This window comes from Lichenostomus cassidix, chromosome 12 (genome assembly GCF_008360975.1).
Source record: "Lichenostomus cassidix isolate B80296 chromosome 12, HeHo_3.0, whole genome shotgun sequence".
In the NCBI taxonomy this organism is placed as follows: domain Eukaryota; kingdom Metazoa; phylum Chordata; class Aves; order Passeriformes; family Meliphagidae; genus Lichenostomus; species Lichenostomus cassidix.
Window position 1 is genome coordinate 9627378 of NC_139493.1, and position 17236 is coordinate 9644613.

At 41.0% G+C, this 17236-nt stretch overlaps 1 protein-coding gene across 1 annotated transcript in view; it reads right to left on the minus strand.

Moving 5' to 3' along the window:
- The window catches only part of LOC146431666 (netrin-4-like), a 44100-nt gene that overhangs the window by 15634 nt on the left and 11230 nt on the right, over positions 1–17236 (minus strand). Inside the window, exon 3 of the mRNA XM_085072560.1 lies at positions 10140–10403. Within this exon, the coding sequence (XP_084928686.1) occupies positions 10140–10403 (264 nt within the window). The remainder of the gene's footprint in view (positions 1–10139; positions 10404–17236) is intronic.

Consider the following 17236-nt stretch of genomic DNA (forward strand, 5'->3'; position numbering starts at 1 on the left):
AAGGAGAGCACAGTCAAACAGGCACAGGTGGAGTTCCCAACAGCCTCGTGAGCAGGTGGGATTTCTGCACAATTCCCACACAGCTGCCTGACTCTCCTAGGAAACCCACAGAGCCTGGAGCTAAAACACGTAGGTCTCTCTCTTCATAGTTATTCCAATATCTGTTTACAATGCCTCAGAGAAAGGGATTTCACAAATTAATTATTTGAGGAAATACTCAGGATAAGATGTGAAAGGGAAGGGTGGTACCATAAGTCAAGTTCTACATTTATCACACGAGCAGCTGCTATTATTTGATGTATTTTGCTTGCAAGGAGACACAAAATGCACAGAAATCAGGGACTAGACCCCTGTCCCTCCATGGGCTGTTGAGGATCCTGAGCTCAGTAACCACTGGACATCTCTGCCCCACTGCACATCACACACACCCCAGAGCTTGAAACTTCATTTTGGCTGGGTTGTGAGTTGACTTTAATCCTTTAATCTCACAATTAATATGAGTTACATTTTTCCATGGTCATTCCTGAAAGTCTGGCTCTCCCTGCAGTCCCCCCTTCCCCACCTGGCAGAGCAGGTAGCTGGGGGTCAGGAGGAAAGCATTCAAAGTGCTGTGGATGTTCTCCCCTGCCCCAAACTCATGTGCCTGCAGTAATTCATTCTCTGCTCCCCTGGTTTCTAACCCTGCCGAGCAGAATGTGGTGCAGCAAGCAGAGGGAGGGCAGCAGCTGATGCCATCGCCCCTCCATGGCCAGCTGGCAGGGTGGCTGCCTGCTCACGGAGCGCTGAGCACAGAGCTCAGTGTGTCTGTCAGCACCGGGGATGCGGCACGGAGCACAGGAAACTCAGCCACCTTCCATGCACTCAGTAAGGTGGCAAATGACAAAGGCAAAAATACTAATGCAACAGTGTTGTGCTTCTCCCTGTTTGGATCTGACATTTCAGGCTTTAAGTTCTCCCCTGTGGACATAAAGGCTGCTCTTCAGAAGCCAGAGAACAGAGAAAAGGTAAAGTGAACCTGAGCCAGAACTATAGATTTGAATGTCTCCAAACTTCAGGCTAAGTTATTGGCACTGCAGGCAAGAATAAGAGGACAGTTTGTCCCCAAAATCAATTAAAATCAAAGTAGAATTCAGAAAGAAAACAGACTAACTTCATTCTGAAATGGGTCAGAACAAAATCCTGGATCTCTTCACCTCTTAGGAAATACTTCTTGAAATGTATTTCTATGCAAAATCTGTAAGTTGCCCATTTGGTTTTTTAGAAATATATACAAAAGCTGTGCATTCACTAAATTAAAAAAAAAAATACATTAAAAATGCTGAGACTGTACAGTTGGGGAATGGCACAATTAAACCATGTAATCTTGTTTTAGCCTTGAATGACATGATCAAATATTCATTATTCCACAGGACCCTGCACTTACAGTGCACAGCACAGATGGTGTGAACGCTCATGAACAATTATTAAAAAAAAAAGCAACAGGAAAATTCAGTGAGGAAAGGAAAAGTCCAGTTACTCTTTAGAAAGTAGACGTGTTAGTTTGCTCATTGCCCACTGGTTTGTTGCGAACTCTGGTTCACAGATGTTTGTAGTTTGGGTCATGTTGTGAGCAGGACAGAGGCAGAGAAGAAGCTTCCTACCTGTGATCCCTGCTGTGGAAGTTACCAAATACATGTGGAAGGATGAATGGTTTACACAAAGGGGTTGAAAAGCCATGCAGTCAGCCAGCAGGAGAGCCACTGGGCAGGCAGAGGGAAACAGGGAAGCTGGCATAGAACTTCTTTTAGAAAGATTAGATTTGGTAACTAAATGTTTTTGCACAGATATAAGAACAAGGCAAAGAGAATTGATTAGTATTGGTGCAAATGTAAAGGAACATGAAGGAGAAAGTAGTTTGCCATGTGTTGTCTGTGCATGGGTCTCAAGGAATATTTTTTTCCATGGAGAGTAATCTCAGGTAGCATTCTTTGGTGAAACAGCTACAGAAGAGAGTACAGCATGAGGTGACAATGAACTACAGAAAGGATTTGGATAGGAGAAGAGAGCAGAGATGAACAGCTCACACTGAATACACAAGAAAAGTGATTAATTCTGTAAGTGGCCATCACAGAAAGACTGGTTAAAGACTGCAGGAAAAGCTGAGCTGTGGAAGAGACCTGTTATATTTAAGTGTGAGCTGAAATAAGGGTAGGTGAGGTGGCTGTGAGTAATGAAACAATTTGTTCTGTTAGAGAGGAAGAGATAGGGGAGGCAACAGAGACTAAAGTCCAGGAAGGAGCAAGAATGAAATACAGGAAACTGTGAGATAAAATAGGAAATGGGATATCTGCTTAGGGAGAGAAGAATGTGAGAGTCACATTCAACAGCAGCACAAGGAGAGCAGGTGTGTCCCTAAGTTGTTATTCACTGCTGAAATGAGTCTGCATTTCTCTCACAAAACTGTAACCAAAAAACTAGGAAATTATAGTCTCTATGAAATGCAAGATCTCAGGATGCACTGTATCTTATTGGAACACAAATATCACCATGCCAAGGAAGAGAAGATAACCAGACAAGTCCAGAGCCAGGGTAACTATGCTGACACTTTTCTATGTCCCAGAAAGCAGGAACAGATTTACATGGAGGTAATGATGATTAATAAGGAGAGGACTGTCAGGAAGCAGCAAGGACCAGCTGCTCTTTAAGGGCTGAAGAGCTACACGTTGAGGTTTTCCACAGCACAGGCTGGACCCTTACTGAGGGGACACCACCCCAAACACTGCAGGCAGAGCAGGGAGTTGGCATCACAGCCCAGAAACAAAGAGAGAAGGGACTGGGATAATTCAGGAGCAGCAAGAAGCAGGCCAAGAAGGACACAACATGTATGTAAAGTCCATTCAGAGGCCAGAATGAGAGACAGGCTACTGCACATGCAGGGGAAGGGGGCAGAAGGTCCATTATGAGGGAAGGTACAAACCCACAGAGAGTCCCCACATTCATCCAGAGGCAGGGATGCAAACAGGAACGAGCAGAGCAGAGCTTAAACAGACAATAAGAGCCCTGGGCTGAGCTTAAATAGACTCCCCAGGCCAATGGACAGAGAGCACAGGTAAGACTCCCAGGTGGGGCTGGTCAGGACTGTTAAAATTCTATTAGTGCCTTCAGGACACTAATAATAACACTTTGCCAGTGGATTCATGTCATTGGAAGCTTTAGGACATCTTGCTACAAGGAGGCACCTGAGGTAAAAAATATACTTCAAATTTCTGGATTTGGAGCTGGCAATGGAGGTGGAGGAAGCTTGAAAACAAGGTGTGAGCAACAGAGGCAAGATTCATGGCACCAGTTAGGAAATCAGACAGTTTTTAGCTAAAGCCTGAGTAGTCATAAACTACTGATTTATATGAATGAATGTAAGTGAATTCATACAGCAGATGAAAAATTGAGATCCAGGGGATTTCTGTCTCACCTCTATATTTCACTTTATCCTTTGTTCCATGGATAACACTTGACATTTCCTGATCCTTAGATAAAAAAGTATTTAGGCCTGTATGGACTTCTCCACTGTGCTCATTGCTGCAATGTTTGAGTACTTACGAAACATTGTGAAAATTAGTTTCATGACACCTCCCTTCATCTGCTTTTCCTCATTACTCTGATAACTGTATTGTCTCAGAGGCTCTTTCCCATTCATAGTATTGAGAATTCAGTTGCTCTGACACATTTTTTTGGAACTGGATAGTGTCTTCCAAAGTTATTGTGGGGAATGGATCTGAGAAAAAGATGCAGAGAGGTAGGCAGATTGTGTGATTGTATAAACATCCCCGTTTCATAACACCAGTCTGATGTCCCCTGTGCATCACCTGGAATAGTTGGCATCCTTGCAGTCCTGCTCTCCTCAGCTGGGGTTGCTCCTGTCACTAACTCAGGCTATCAGCTTTGAAAGATGAAAACTGTTGCTTTAAATGCTGATATTCTGGCTTCATCATGCTTCAAGTTTTCTAATAAATATTGCAAAGGGTAGATGTTTATAAACTGACATTCTTTAATTTAGAGGATATTATTAGTCCAGAAAAGGAACACAAATATTTTTCTGTATCACCACCATATTGGCTTTAGTGGCAAAGTGAAAGTGAGTTGTACTTTTGTATTTTGGTATAGCAGCTGTGTTCTCGGACTGTGGCTTCAGGATGTAAATTTTTTTTGGAATAATCTCAATTTGAGACATTTCCTTACTATTTCTTTCTATTCTATCAACTACATCATACCCTGAGTTATTTAAATTGGCCTGTAAAACAAAACCATTTTTGGAAAAAAGCTAAACTGAGGGTTTTTTCCCTTGGCACTAGTATTTTTAATCTGGATTAATTCCCTCATCTGTCTCACAGTACAGTCATGCTGTTACAAGTCTGGAATTGCTGCCAAAGGCTTTGATTTGTACACCTGCCACCTGAGCAGCTTTGAATCAGGACACAGAGGAGGTTATAGCTTTGTGGATTTTAATGCCAGGATGCTCAGTTCTAATCATTTAGCTTGACTTGCTATACTAAACCATGAGTTTCATCCAGTAGTTCTTCCACAGAGCTCTGCAACCTCTGGTGGATTTATAGCACACAGTGTACAACTATATTCTGTTTCCATAAAACAGTTCCAAGAAATTACATGATGCTTAGCCACCTTTGACTGTACAAAGCTGCTTCACCTGAATTCTGATCCACAGCTGAGAAAGTGAGTGAAATTTTTTCACTTCTTTATCCTGCAGTTTTTAAATTTTTCTAAATTCTGTTCAGCTTTGTATAATTCCTGAATCTCTTGCTTTCTCTCTTCCCATTTAGTTTCTTTACCTTTTGTCCTTTCAGTAAATGTGGTTGTTGCTCTTTCTCCTGGGTTACTCTCAGTCCATTTGGGGGCTTTTTCCCTAGTGAATGAAGGTTAAATTTGGAAGTCTTCCTGGTCAGAGCAACTGTTGCTGATTCAGAGAAAATGTTTGCCTTTGGACTCTTTATTCACTTTTTGCCAGAGAAATTTGGTATACAGCAGTTTGCAGTGACATCAGAGGCTACCCCTTACCTGCTTGTAGTAAAGTTGACTCTTCCTGGGTCATTTTATGTGGTTAAATGAAGGAGTGTCTGCTATTCTGCTTTGTTTTCCTTTCTGTTCAAATGGGCTCTGTGGTCTCTTCAAGTGAAAAGACATATCCATGCAGATTTAAAAGAAATTCTTCAATATCAGGTACAAAGCTGATGGTTCATGTGAGGGAATATCACTCAGCCTGCAGTATTTTCAAGACACAACTCCACCCTCTGCCTGAATTCCCCTCCCTCAGTCTCCACACACACCTGGCTGTGCCTCAGTCCATATTTCGTTCTGCTTTCTTATTGTTTGCCTTCTGAATTCTACCTTGATTTTTATTGACTTTGGGGGCAAACTGTCCTCTTATTTTTGCCTTCAGTGCCAATAACTCCATTATCAGTCTGTAACAAACTGGACAGAGCTGCCAGGCTGAAATGCAGGGTCTGAGTTACAGCAGGTCACCAGCTCTTGGTGAGTGCCTTAGGAATGGAGGAAGCAGAAAGGGGAATGGAACTTGGTATTTTAAGAAGTGAATGCCTGAATCACAGCGTAATGAGTAAATACCACTGTTCAAATCTCCTGAAAGTGAATGGCACTTCTTGCATCTCTGAGTTCTGGGCACAGCTGGAATCAGATAATGTGAAAACTTAGCTGGGGATTATGCATAGAACTACACAAGATATCTGAAGAGGAGGTAGATGATATTTGCAAGGGTTATGGCAGCCTGGTCACCTAGAAAATTGATGGGAAAAAGCAAGTTTTATCTTACGTAACCTCCATTATGCCAAACAAAGAATCCTACTTAGAACCAGATCCTGCTCCCTTTGAAGTAAGTGGAAAACTTTCCATTTGCTTCATTGTGGAGGATCAGACTCACAGGGAGTCTAGTTTGTCTCTGTAAACAGGATAAAGAAGCAAAAGAAACATCCGAGGCCACTTGTAACAATTTCCTGGCAGTGTAGGTACCAATAATTAACAAGCTAAAGAGAAAACATTTTAATCCACATTTGCTTTCCTCTTTCCATACTTACTTCTCATGGGCTAGTAAGAGAATTGTGAAATGTTTGGCAAACAAAAAGGACTTTGGTCTAGATTCTGTGTTCTGTCCATATGCACTTTCTGCTCTGTAAACTTTGTTCTGGAGGCACCTCTGGACTCAGCTGAGATGGGTCATTGAAGCAGATCCTAAACCTGAGAGCTCTGCAGAGGCACACATGACTTTGTACATCCTGCAGTGTCAATACCTTGGACAGGAACTGTTGTAAGAGTTTGAAAAATGCAGGCTGTGATACACAGAAAGGATAATTTTGCCCTTAGCTATCATGAGAAGCTATTGAGGTTGGGTGAGGAATGACATCTCTGTGTCTCTTTTTTTTCTTTTTTTTCAGTCTGAGGAAAGCTAAATAGAAACCAAGAAAACATCACTGTCAATAGCAACAAACCCCAGATTCAAGATATGTATGTCCTGAGGCTTCTTGACTATTTACACTTTCCATCTTCATGTCTTAAAGTTTTCCTCCTTTCCAACATGATATTCTCAGTAGTTCGTAAGGGAAATGTCATCTAGATAAATTCTGTTGAGGTGGGTGCATGGCTTGTTTTAAAAAAATATAAAAGGCCCACAGAGAGAGTAATTATTAATGTTTTGCTGCCAAAATAAGAAGTCCGAGAATATTTTCATTGGATACTATTGGCCTATTTTGAATCTCCCTGTATTTTCACAAACTTATGACCAGAGGAAATATGCATGAAACTATGTAGGATTTCAAGCTATGAGGAATGATACACCATTTGGATGTTGGGTTTACAATCTGCAGGGTTTTTTTACCCATTTGTTGCTGTGACACTGTGGCATCTGTGACATTGCTTCTCACAGAGCTGATTTCTTACTGGCACTCTCACTGGAGAAGCCAGAAGCTGAATGGGTTACCATGACTGAAGAGACATATCCACAGATAAATTGATCACTGACAGATCATCTAATAGCCATAGATCATCCAGTCCCTCCAAAATGGTCTTGAAAAGTGTTGGTTCAAAAGTATCACTAAATTTGCTTTAATTTTCTCCATTATTTAGCCTCCACATAGTATCAGTTTAGCAGTGCTAAGAGTATTACAAATGGAAGGGATTTCTGTCAGAGTAAGAATAGCAGACTTACAAGTTAACACAAAAATGTTTTTTATAAGACCTAAGTGCAGAATGAGCTCAGATTTTGGGCCCATCCCATGTCAAACAATTACAGTTGTTTTCTACATGAAATTGGTTTTGTTTTCGTTAACTACAGAAGATAAATACATCATGGGAGACCTATGAACAATTAAGAGGCTGAAACTCATATTACTTAAGATTTTCTGTGGAGGTCTTTATTTTTTGCATCATTTTATTTAATTACCTAACAGCAGCTAAGGAAACATAAAGCTGCTCTGCCTTCAGTCTGTGACATCATCCACACCAGTCACATTAAAAACTGTGTGTCTTGGGACTTGCTCTGCCCATGTGTACCTCAAGTATTAGATGTGGCCAGTGGATGGAATCAGATGATTTCTGGATGTGCAGATCTGTTTGTAACAGATCTCCTCCACACCCTGTTTTATGTGGGTCACCCTTACCATGTGACTGAAAGCAGAGCACCTTCCCTCTGCCAGGAAATTGCAAAATGGCAAAGATTTATTTTGCAGTGTAATTTGGCTGATAGGAAGTATATCATTGGTGTTCAATCCTCAACAACAAAGGCCTTTTCCTCCTGCTGGTAGGCAAAGACATTACTGTATTGCAAGCCAAAAAGTTATACACTCATATAAACTTCCTCATGCTGACTGTGTAAACCAAACCCTGAGATCTGGACCTATGTGAACTCTCCCCTCACCACTAAGATATCATCATTGGTAAGTTTCAGGCCAAATATAAAAGGATCCAGAGATCTGGATCTTCCAGGAGTGAGTTATCCCTTGTATTTGAGAGACTTAGGTTGTAACATCTGAAGCACAGGAAAGAGGAGTGCAGTAGCATGATCCCCTTTACTCAAGCCTTGTGTGACCTGGGAGTAGAATTTTTAATTTTTATCACCTAAGGTTTCACGGTTGTCTGGTTAGTACGAAAAATAGAACCTAAGGAAGGATATGGTGAGAACCTTCCAATCATATCTGCAGAAGGAGGATCAACTGCTCACTTTGATCATTGGGGACAAGAAGGAATCACTGAATTTGCAGCAGAGATTATTTAGGCAGGCATTACAGAAACACTTTCAAAATGTTAAAATCAGAACAGCTGCTGAAGGTTTGAATGTCCTTCACCAGGAAAATCTCATTCAACAAGCATTCACTAGTGAAAGGTTTAGGTGTGCTTGATAATACCTTTATGTATTATACCTCTATTTATACACAAACCAGCCCACTTGTGGTCTTTTCCAGGCCTCCTCTAGGATTCTGGAGACAGTTAAAACTATGGAAGGCTTTCCTTATTTTTTTCACAGCTGTGTTTGAATTCTTGCTTAGGAAAAGACTTGCTAATATCTGTGCGAATCATGTGCTACATCCACCCTCTGTCTCCTGGGACATGAGTCACTCATGAAGTGCATTTCATCAAAACTATTTCACCTTCTGCCCCGTGAAGTCATTGATGGCACAAAAAGATTCTATTCCCTTGTGACCAGTGGGAAAAAATATCCAGTCATAGTTTACAGTGGTTATGCCAGTAACACACACAAGGTTGTGTTTTCCTTTTCTGATGGGCAGAATGTTTATTTTTCTACCAGCTGTATTCATTTAGTGTGTTATTCATCTATTTGGTTTCACTATGAGTATATTTAACAGTTTGCAGTAAGGACGATGCACTCTTTAAACAGCTTTTCTCCACACAGTTATGATTTAAGTGAGCCTATACTATTTGAATCTGATTGTATCACATAATGTAGCTGAATCTTGGATTTATACCACAGATGGAACAGATTCAAAAATTATTTGAAAGTCATGCAGTCCTAATTATCTTACACTATCTACCTCTGAACCTAGAAGAGTTGAAAGGAAGACAATGAATACACATTCCAAAATAACATAAACCAAAATGTAAAGTGTTACTGTATATCTAAAGGGATAGAAATTAGCTTAGGATATTTTTCTTGAGTCTTTTATGTTAGAGTGCACCAGGGACTAGAGTTCTAAGGGTTATTTGGGTTTTCAAAACCCTATACAGAGACAGAGCCTTCTGGATCCAGGGGAGATATTGACTGGTTTAAAATGGCTGGAATTCCACCTCTGATGTATGTACCTGGATATTTGATTAGATTAAATCTCCCTGTGATTGTTATTACAGTTCTCTACATAATGCCTGCAGCTAAAATCAAAAAGGAGTCATCAGTCATTCCCTCTGAGTTTCCAAGTCTGAGTGTGCATTCAAACACAATTCCTCTTGTGCACATCCAGAGTCAAATGCAGATAAAACACTGAACAGGAAAGGGCTACTCCAAGTACTACAGAATAATTTTACTGCAAGGTTTGGCTTTTTTAAGAAAAATATTCTAACTTATTTAAAGATGCATGGAAAAAAGAGTGGGGGAGTGGAAATTATTTTCACATCCTGAACACTGCTGTCTATGTAGTGAAAGTAACAAGAACACAGAAGGTTGAAAACCTAAAAGTGAAGGCTGAAACCCTAAGTGGAACAGAACTGCTCATGTCTCACAAACTCAGAAAATCTGAAATTTGAGATCTGATGCTGAAATTCTGTTCAGGGCAGACTTTGCATCAAAGATATTAGTTCAGTTCTGTGCAGGCATAAAAGTAGGAGATTTGATTCACTCTATTTGGGGTTGGTTCTCTGTTCCAATTTCAAAGGCCCCTTTCAATTTATAGCTATCCTGAGGTCCAGAATTTATAGCAATGCAATTATTATATATGAAACTCCAGAAAGGAGTATAGGAAATATTTTCCCAGTGTGACGTAGGTTTCACTAATGTGGATTGACAGTGGTACCCTTTTTTTGGATAGGTTAGGGAGGCTGGGACAGGATCACACGCAAAATATACATTTGGGCTGAGGCAGCAGAAGCAAGTAGCATGTCTAGTAAGCTGGTAAACATCTGGAACTCACCATGTTCTCCATGACTCCTGTCCTGTTGGCAAGCTCACATTCCTCTGCATGCCCATTGCAAAAGCAGCTTCCCCGGATGATCAGGTCATAAATAGCATAGTGGGCGAATCTCTGGGGTTTCTCTACCAATCCTGAGCCATGGCATGGACATTCCTGCCTTTTTAACAAAAGGAGGCGCAGGTTGGTGAGTTTAAGGAGATCCTGAGCTTCAGGACTGTAAGGGTCTTCAATCTTGTTAGCTGGACTTAAGGCACGATAAATCACCTGAAAGAGAGAAGATTCACATCCCAGAACAGATATAGGACTCTGCATGCACAGCAAATATCCCAAGAAAATGTTCCTATTTAGGAAGAATAGTTCCTTTTTAGGAAAAGGAAATATTTTCTATTTAGAAGACTCTGCATAAGCAGTAGTGGGGCTGTGACTGATGCCAGAGCATCACATCTGAGTTACCACAGCTGGCCAAGCCACAGCAAGTGACTGTGTCCCTGCTTCCATCCCATCTCAGGTGTGAGATGGCAAATGCCTTATAAATGCTTTAAACATCTCTCCCTGGGGTTACTGAGCTCTGTCACTTCTTGCAGTTCAGCCAATATGTCAAGGGACAGTTAATTCCTTGTCTTTTTGAGCCAAGTGACAACAATGTCACTCAGAGAAATCCAAGGTTTATTGGCATAAATGCAGTGTTAATGCCATCCAAATTTCTGAAAGCATTTTAGGACCATTTTTCTTTCTTCCTAGTGAACTGATCAATATAAATATGTGCAGCATGTAAAATACTTTTGCCTCTTTTTTGCTGGCAGAAGCCAAAAACGAGCTTGTGGTACATGCCTAGGAGATAGGTCTCTTGTATGTTGATAGCACATGGGGAGAAAAATCCCCTTAATGTGCAAAATCAGCTGCCAGCCTTTGCACAGAGCACAGCAAAGGCAGTGATGCCTCTCTAACCTCTCCACAGTGTTTTCTATTTGGTTAGCTCTGTTCTTTTTTTTTTTTTTTTAAATTTTCTTCCTTTATATTGTCAGCTTCTTTCAAAGCTGCAAACAGCCCTGCTTGGTGAGATCAGAGATGCCCATATTTTCCCTGTTTGACAGAGCTGTGGGCAGATTGCCCAGGCTGTGCAGTGCAGGTGCCTACATTCCCCTGACCAAAGAAGCCATGACAAAATAGCCCAAGCCTTTCCACCCCAATGTCTACATTCCCCTGGTCAATGGAACCATAAGCAAATGGCTCATTCTGTTTTGTCCAGGTGCCCAGCATTCCCCTTACTGATGGATTCACAGGACAAAGACCAAATCTGTTCAGTTCCCCTAAGCCAGGATGGTCTGATCTTTTAGTGGAAACCATTATATGAATCCTCTCTTTTTCCCAGTACCCTGTGGACCACACAGAGGTGGAGTGGCTTCTGAGAGTCCTGAGCACCTGGTTGTGTACAGACATGTGGTTAATTAAACTAAGACCAAGGCAGGGAACTGGGTGGGATAGTACTGTAGAGTCTGCTGAGCTCAGACATCTCAAAGAATGGTTAAAAGTCCCTGTGAAACTGTTCAAATTGGCATAAACCAGAGGAATCGAGGGTAAAGCAGTCTGTGCAGCCACTGGTTTTTATAAGCTGTATTTTCACACTTAGCATTCTCATCTGTAGCTTCTCTAATATACACGCTTAGTAAAAATGATATCTCCTTTCAGATGGGTCTCTTGAGAATACCCACCAGATGAATGGCTTGAGAACATAAATGCTAGAGGCATTTTTCTCCAGAAAATAGGCATCTGAAAGGTAATTGATATAGCATTGATTTCTGCAAGATCTGCTCTGGTCCTGCCAGTGACCTCCTTACACAAGGCTGGGCAAGAGGCCTCGTGTCTCTGTGCCAGAGATCCCAGCTGTGAACAGCTATGGGACTCCTCACAGGAGACAGAGAGGAAGGGTGAATGAGGTGAAGAACAACAGTTTTTACTGGGACTCTCTGAAAAAGATCAGCAGATAATGGGCAAAATGTTTCTTTTTACTTTCTGGCACTATACTTCTTGATAGCAGTAGTCTTGCACTGTACTGTGGGAACTGTGAAGAAAATCCTGTGCACTACTAGAAACCTATTTTGCACATGGTATGATAAGTTTAAACAGATGGATTAATATTTTGGGGTCTCCAGTCAATTATCCATCCTCCCCATGTCTTAATTGGCATTCAGAGAGCGCTGGGTTCTTTAGGCAAAGAGCAGCTGTCAGGGGCTCTTCTCTCAGCATAGGGCCACTTGCTTTCACCAAGCTGTATTGTTTCTTGTTCCTTTGCTTGACAGCTTAGAAAAAGGTTTGGTTTCCTGTGGGTTTATTGTTTTGCAAATATTTTCATTTCTGGCCTTGCCTCTCTTGAGAGGAGTTGCTTTGGCATTTTCCATATCCCATTAGAACACTGAACATCATTTGTGAGCAGAGACATTAATAGCTTGGAAGTCCCATAGGGATTGTGGCATCCTTTTAAGAAAAAACAGTATTCCATTCCAGCTGAGGTACAAGAGTTTGCTTGTATGATTAATTCATGACACATTTCTGTCTGGAATAAGCTCACTGGTGAGACTGGATTTGCTTGTCCTTATTTCTCCCAAGGCAAGTCTTGTTAAGTGTTAAAGATCTGATTTGGGGGACATAGCAGTAGTGAGGTCTTCTGGGAGCAGCATTTAAATGTTCTTCTAGAATCCAACCACCAGTATAGAATTAACCTTCCCTAACTTTGTAAAAACCAAAGACATTTTGATCAGCAGATATGTTGTGCCAAAAGAAGTAGGCTTAGGTGAGCTGCATCTTGCAGAGAGGTAGCAGTTTTATTTCATAATTAAATCAGTTTAGCAGCTTTATCTCATATATGCATAAAACTGGAAAATGGAATTTCTCTCTCTTGTCCCTTCTGGATGTCACATTCTCCTTGAAATACTGGTGGTTAAAATCCTTGGGCACAGGGAATCAGATAAGGTAATCACCATCTGTTGCCTCATTTTTAATATTTGATTGAATGTGTCCTATCTCATTAAAGAGCCAGTCATAAAGTGGGTCCTTAACATATATGTTGCCCTAGTGTCAAGAAGAAGATGTTAGTATCCATAATTTCTCCTCATTAGTCTACTGTATGTATTGATTGAAATAATTCTAGATTGGGATGAAATTTTTAAAAATAATTATCTCACATGCTGGGAATTATTTTTCCATAAATGCATAATCTGACTACAAATAAACAAACTAAAAAAAAAAAAAACCCAACCCACTAAACTTTTTTTTCTGTGTCATAAAGACATGATTATATTTTGAATGAATGTATTTGGGTTTATACTCCCCTAAGGAAAAATGCATCCTAAATTAAGAGACAGACTAGTGGTGGCTATATATATGGGCTAATAATTTTATACAATTTAGGAAAAATTATATTTCTTAAAAAAGGAGAAGGTGTCACTTTGATAAAAATACAGAGCTGGGAATGCAACTATTTGGTCATAGCCCCAGCACAACTGTTCAGTATAATGCTCAGCAAGAACTAGGGCCTCATGCTGTTCTGGATTGAATTCAGTAGGAATTCAGTTTTATGTACTGTTTTCTCTCTGTAAAAGTGGGATACTGGTATTCAAGTACTTTGTGGAATGAGAGGAATATTAATAAACTCGTATCTGGAAAATTCCCTGAGAATTCCTGGAGATGGATGTTCAATACATGCAACTTTAATAATTACAGGCAAAAGATAAGAGTTTGACTGTCTCAGCTGTTGATGCATGAATGTATTAAAGATTAGATTATAAATGGATCTAAGTATTAGTGAACTCCTAGAGTCATGAGCTGTAGGAAGAGATATTCCACCTTTTCACTGATATTTGTTCCTTTTGTTTCAGTTCACAAGGTTTGTAATTCTAAAGCCTATGCAGTAAATTCCTTCTATACAGATAGACATTTGACTTCTGCCTTTTGCAGAGAGGCAGAAATATTATTATTTTTTCATTTCCCAGAGATACTGTGTGATTTTTCAGTTCTCCATTATATTCATGCAGAAGACATGAAGGAGTATAATGAAAAATAAGTGTTTTCTTTTAATTAAGATGCAAGCTTTGAAAAGAGCTTTCCATGATTTTCACTGTAAAGCTATTTCTCATCTGATGAAATCTCTGTCTGTTAGCAAGCTCTGTTCTTTTTTTGCTGTAACAGACTGCTCTGAAGTCTCCCAGTTGTTTCCCTAAACATCAGTGTGCAGCTGTCATAAAAGTAGCATAGGCACAGCTGCAGAAGAAAACTGATGGTGATTGAGTCTGATTAGAGACACCCTAGAAATATTTCCATTTAACTAGGTGGAAATTGAGCACCTCTATAATTTAACCCTTTGTAGAAATACATCCTGGGTCACAAGTTTCTCCTATAATCAGGAGCTGCCACTGGAGCTGAATGCTGAGTAGGACATTCATGCTTATCTGCATATCTGCTACCCAGTGCATATTTGTCATTCTCATTCTCAAAAGTCAATCAGCTGCACCTCAAAAAGATGATCTCTACTCTGTCCTCTCCTGACCTTCCTAAGAGCAAGGAAGTCTGGAAAATGCTGTAAGTGTGCAAAGCTAAAAGGGCAGCCACTGCTAGATGGCTGGTTTTGCTGTACACAAGTTGGCACAGCCTCACACTGTTTTATCACCAATCAAGAGATCATCTTCATTTCAGAGACAGTGTCTCACATTTTTGATTTCTTGCCATAGGTTTTGCTTCTCCTTTCCTGATGCCTCTAATTCTGTTTTCTTAACCTGATCTTCCAGCCAGTGTTAGTCAGAAAAGATGTGGACACAACAAGCATTCCCCCTCGCAAACTCATAGCCTAAGGTCAAGGAATATGAATCATAAATGGAGGGAATGCCAATGCAAGGCCTTCTACAAAAGAAGATCCTTATGCAGAGCAAGAATTTGATATTGCAAATCATCCTTAAGCTGTGTTTATTATGTTGCACACAATCAGGTTAATGAGGTCAGAAATGTCTGTGTGCTTATACTGGGTCCATCAGAAGGAAGCTGCAATAAAAACTCTCATCACTACTAAATCCTCTTCATTAAGAGATTTTCATGTGAGTTGATTTTGCACTTAAAGGAACAGTAAACAATTGTCTCAGAATCTTTCCCTACCCAGTGGCATATAGCCTCTGATTTATTTGATGGACTTCCATCTTGTGGTACTGTAGTCTTAACTAAGTTGTTGTCCTTTTCCTGATTTACTGTATGGAGTACAGAGAAAGTCTACAGAGCATCCATTCCTTATAAGTGGAGACATTTTGTCTCTAGGTTTTGGCTGAAATCTTACACATGAACAGACCTAGCTAAATGTAAAATCTCACTGTAACAGTGATGTGTGGGCACTCTAGAGCAAACATTTCTCCTCTCAGTTCTTTTGCCTGGAGTTTGAAAATTACAACAATAAATTACTGAGTTTCATAGCATTTTAAGCAACCATTTTTTTTTTTCACAGTTAGGACTTGAGAAAAAAAGTAATGGCTGGAACTCCACCAAGGTTTTATAAAACAGGATGAGAGGAAAAAATAATTTGATATCTGCCACCTTATATGTTCAGGAAATGCAGCAGATGCAAAAGCAATGCTAAAAATCCCCACTGCTCTGTCTTTCTGGCTGGTTTATAATGTTCCAAATGTTTCTGAAATGGCTCATTACAAAGCAGGTCAGAGTAGGACACTCAGTGCCCTCCTCAGGTTCACTGGCCAGGGATGGGATTGCTGGACTAGTCTCAGTCAGTTCAAATTCCCTTCAGAGACAAATCCTTGAGCCCCTTAATTCTTCCTCCAGGGAAGCAGGGCCTGGCAGTGCTATCAGCTTGTTGACACTGCTGGTGTTAACTGCTTCCTCTCAACTTGCCTCTGCATTCTCTCTGCTCTGCAGCTCAGGTTAAACGAAATGCTGAACAGACAGCCCTAGTCATAACAATCTGGCATTTACCTACACTAGGGACTAATCCCTCCTGGAATCCTTTCCAGATGGATGTTGGAATAACCCAGCTGGAAGTTGGAATAACCTGAGCATCATGCAACTTTGAGAGGCCAGTCCTGATGAGTGTTGGATAATTCACTGCTGTGCAAGACCCCGTCCTTGCCTCTTAGCTATTGGGAATTCAGCCTTGTGATGTGCTGAGCAGGTTTCTTTCCAGTGACCCCACTGCCATACGAGATCAGAACTCTAAGAAGTCACCGAAGCCTCAGTGGCAACCTCTTGAATTATTGATTTTGCCACTTAATGAGGGGTGTGGGGGGGTGTGTGTGCACAGGGGATACTTCTTTGTTTATCAAAAGGTTTGTCACGAATACAGTGAAAGAGAAGCTTGAGAAAAGACAGCAGACAATGTAGGTCCTTGGAACAGGATCACATATATCCCACACAGAGCCTTGTCCCTGGCTTGGTTTGGTGCTCAGGTGACAGGGGTGCCCCTCTCCCACAGCTAATGCTCAGGATGTCCCCATGGATGGAGACAGGCAGCAGAGGCTTCAGTGTCAGTGCAGAAGAAAAGACCTTCCAGAGGGGTTGACTGTGGCCTCTCTCTGAACAGCCTGGTGGCTTTGGAAGCAGACAGAGCTGCACCCATCACAACATGGCTTGGTCTGGCATTCACCAAGTGCATTTAGAGGAGTGATTAAATGTCTTTTAGCTACAAACAGGGTCCACTCATCTTTGACAAAAGGCACTGCTGGGGACTTCTGTCCCTAAAGAGGTCACCACAGGATACAAAACGGAGAATGAACAGGTCTTCTGTGCAAGGCACACTTAACATGTTGCCATAGAAACCAGTTACTTAATTCAGGCATACACAATTCTTCCAGCCCCCAGTGAATTCCAGTAATGGGTTTATTATATCACACTTCATTGGTGTCATCTGTCACACAGACACTCACATAAATGAACCAGCTTTGATTCAAAACTCCCTTCCACTAGCTAGACCTGGTAGGGGAAGGGTCTCCTTCTGGACCTGGTGGTTATGGGCAGGTCAGTGTTCCACCCTACTTTGCATGCTAATGCCTTCCTTTCATGCAAACGTCATATTCAATGGAGGAGAGCATTTGTTTTCATTTCCGGATATT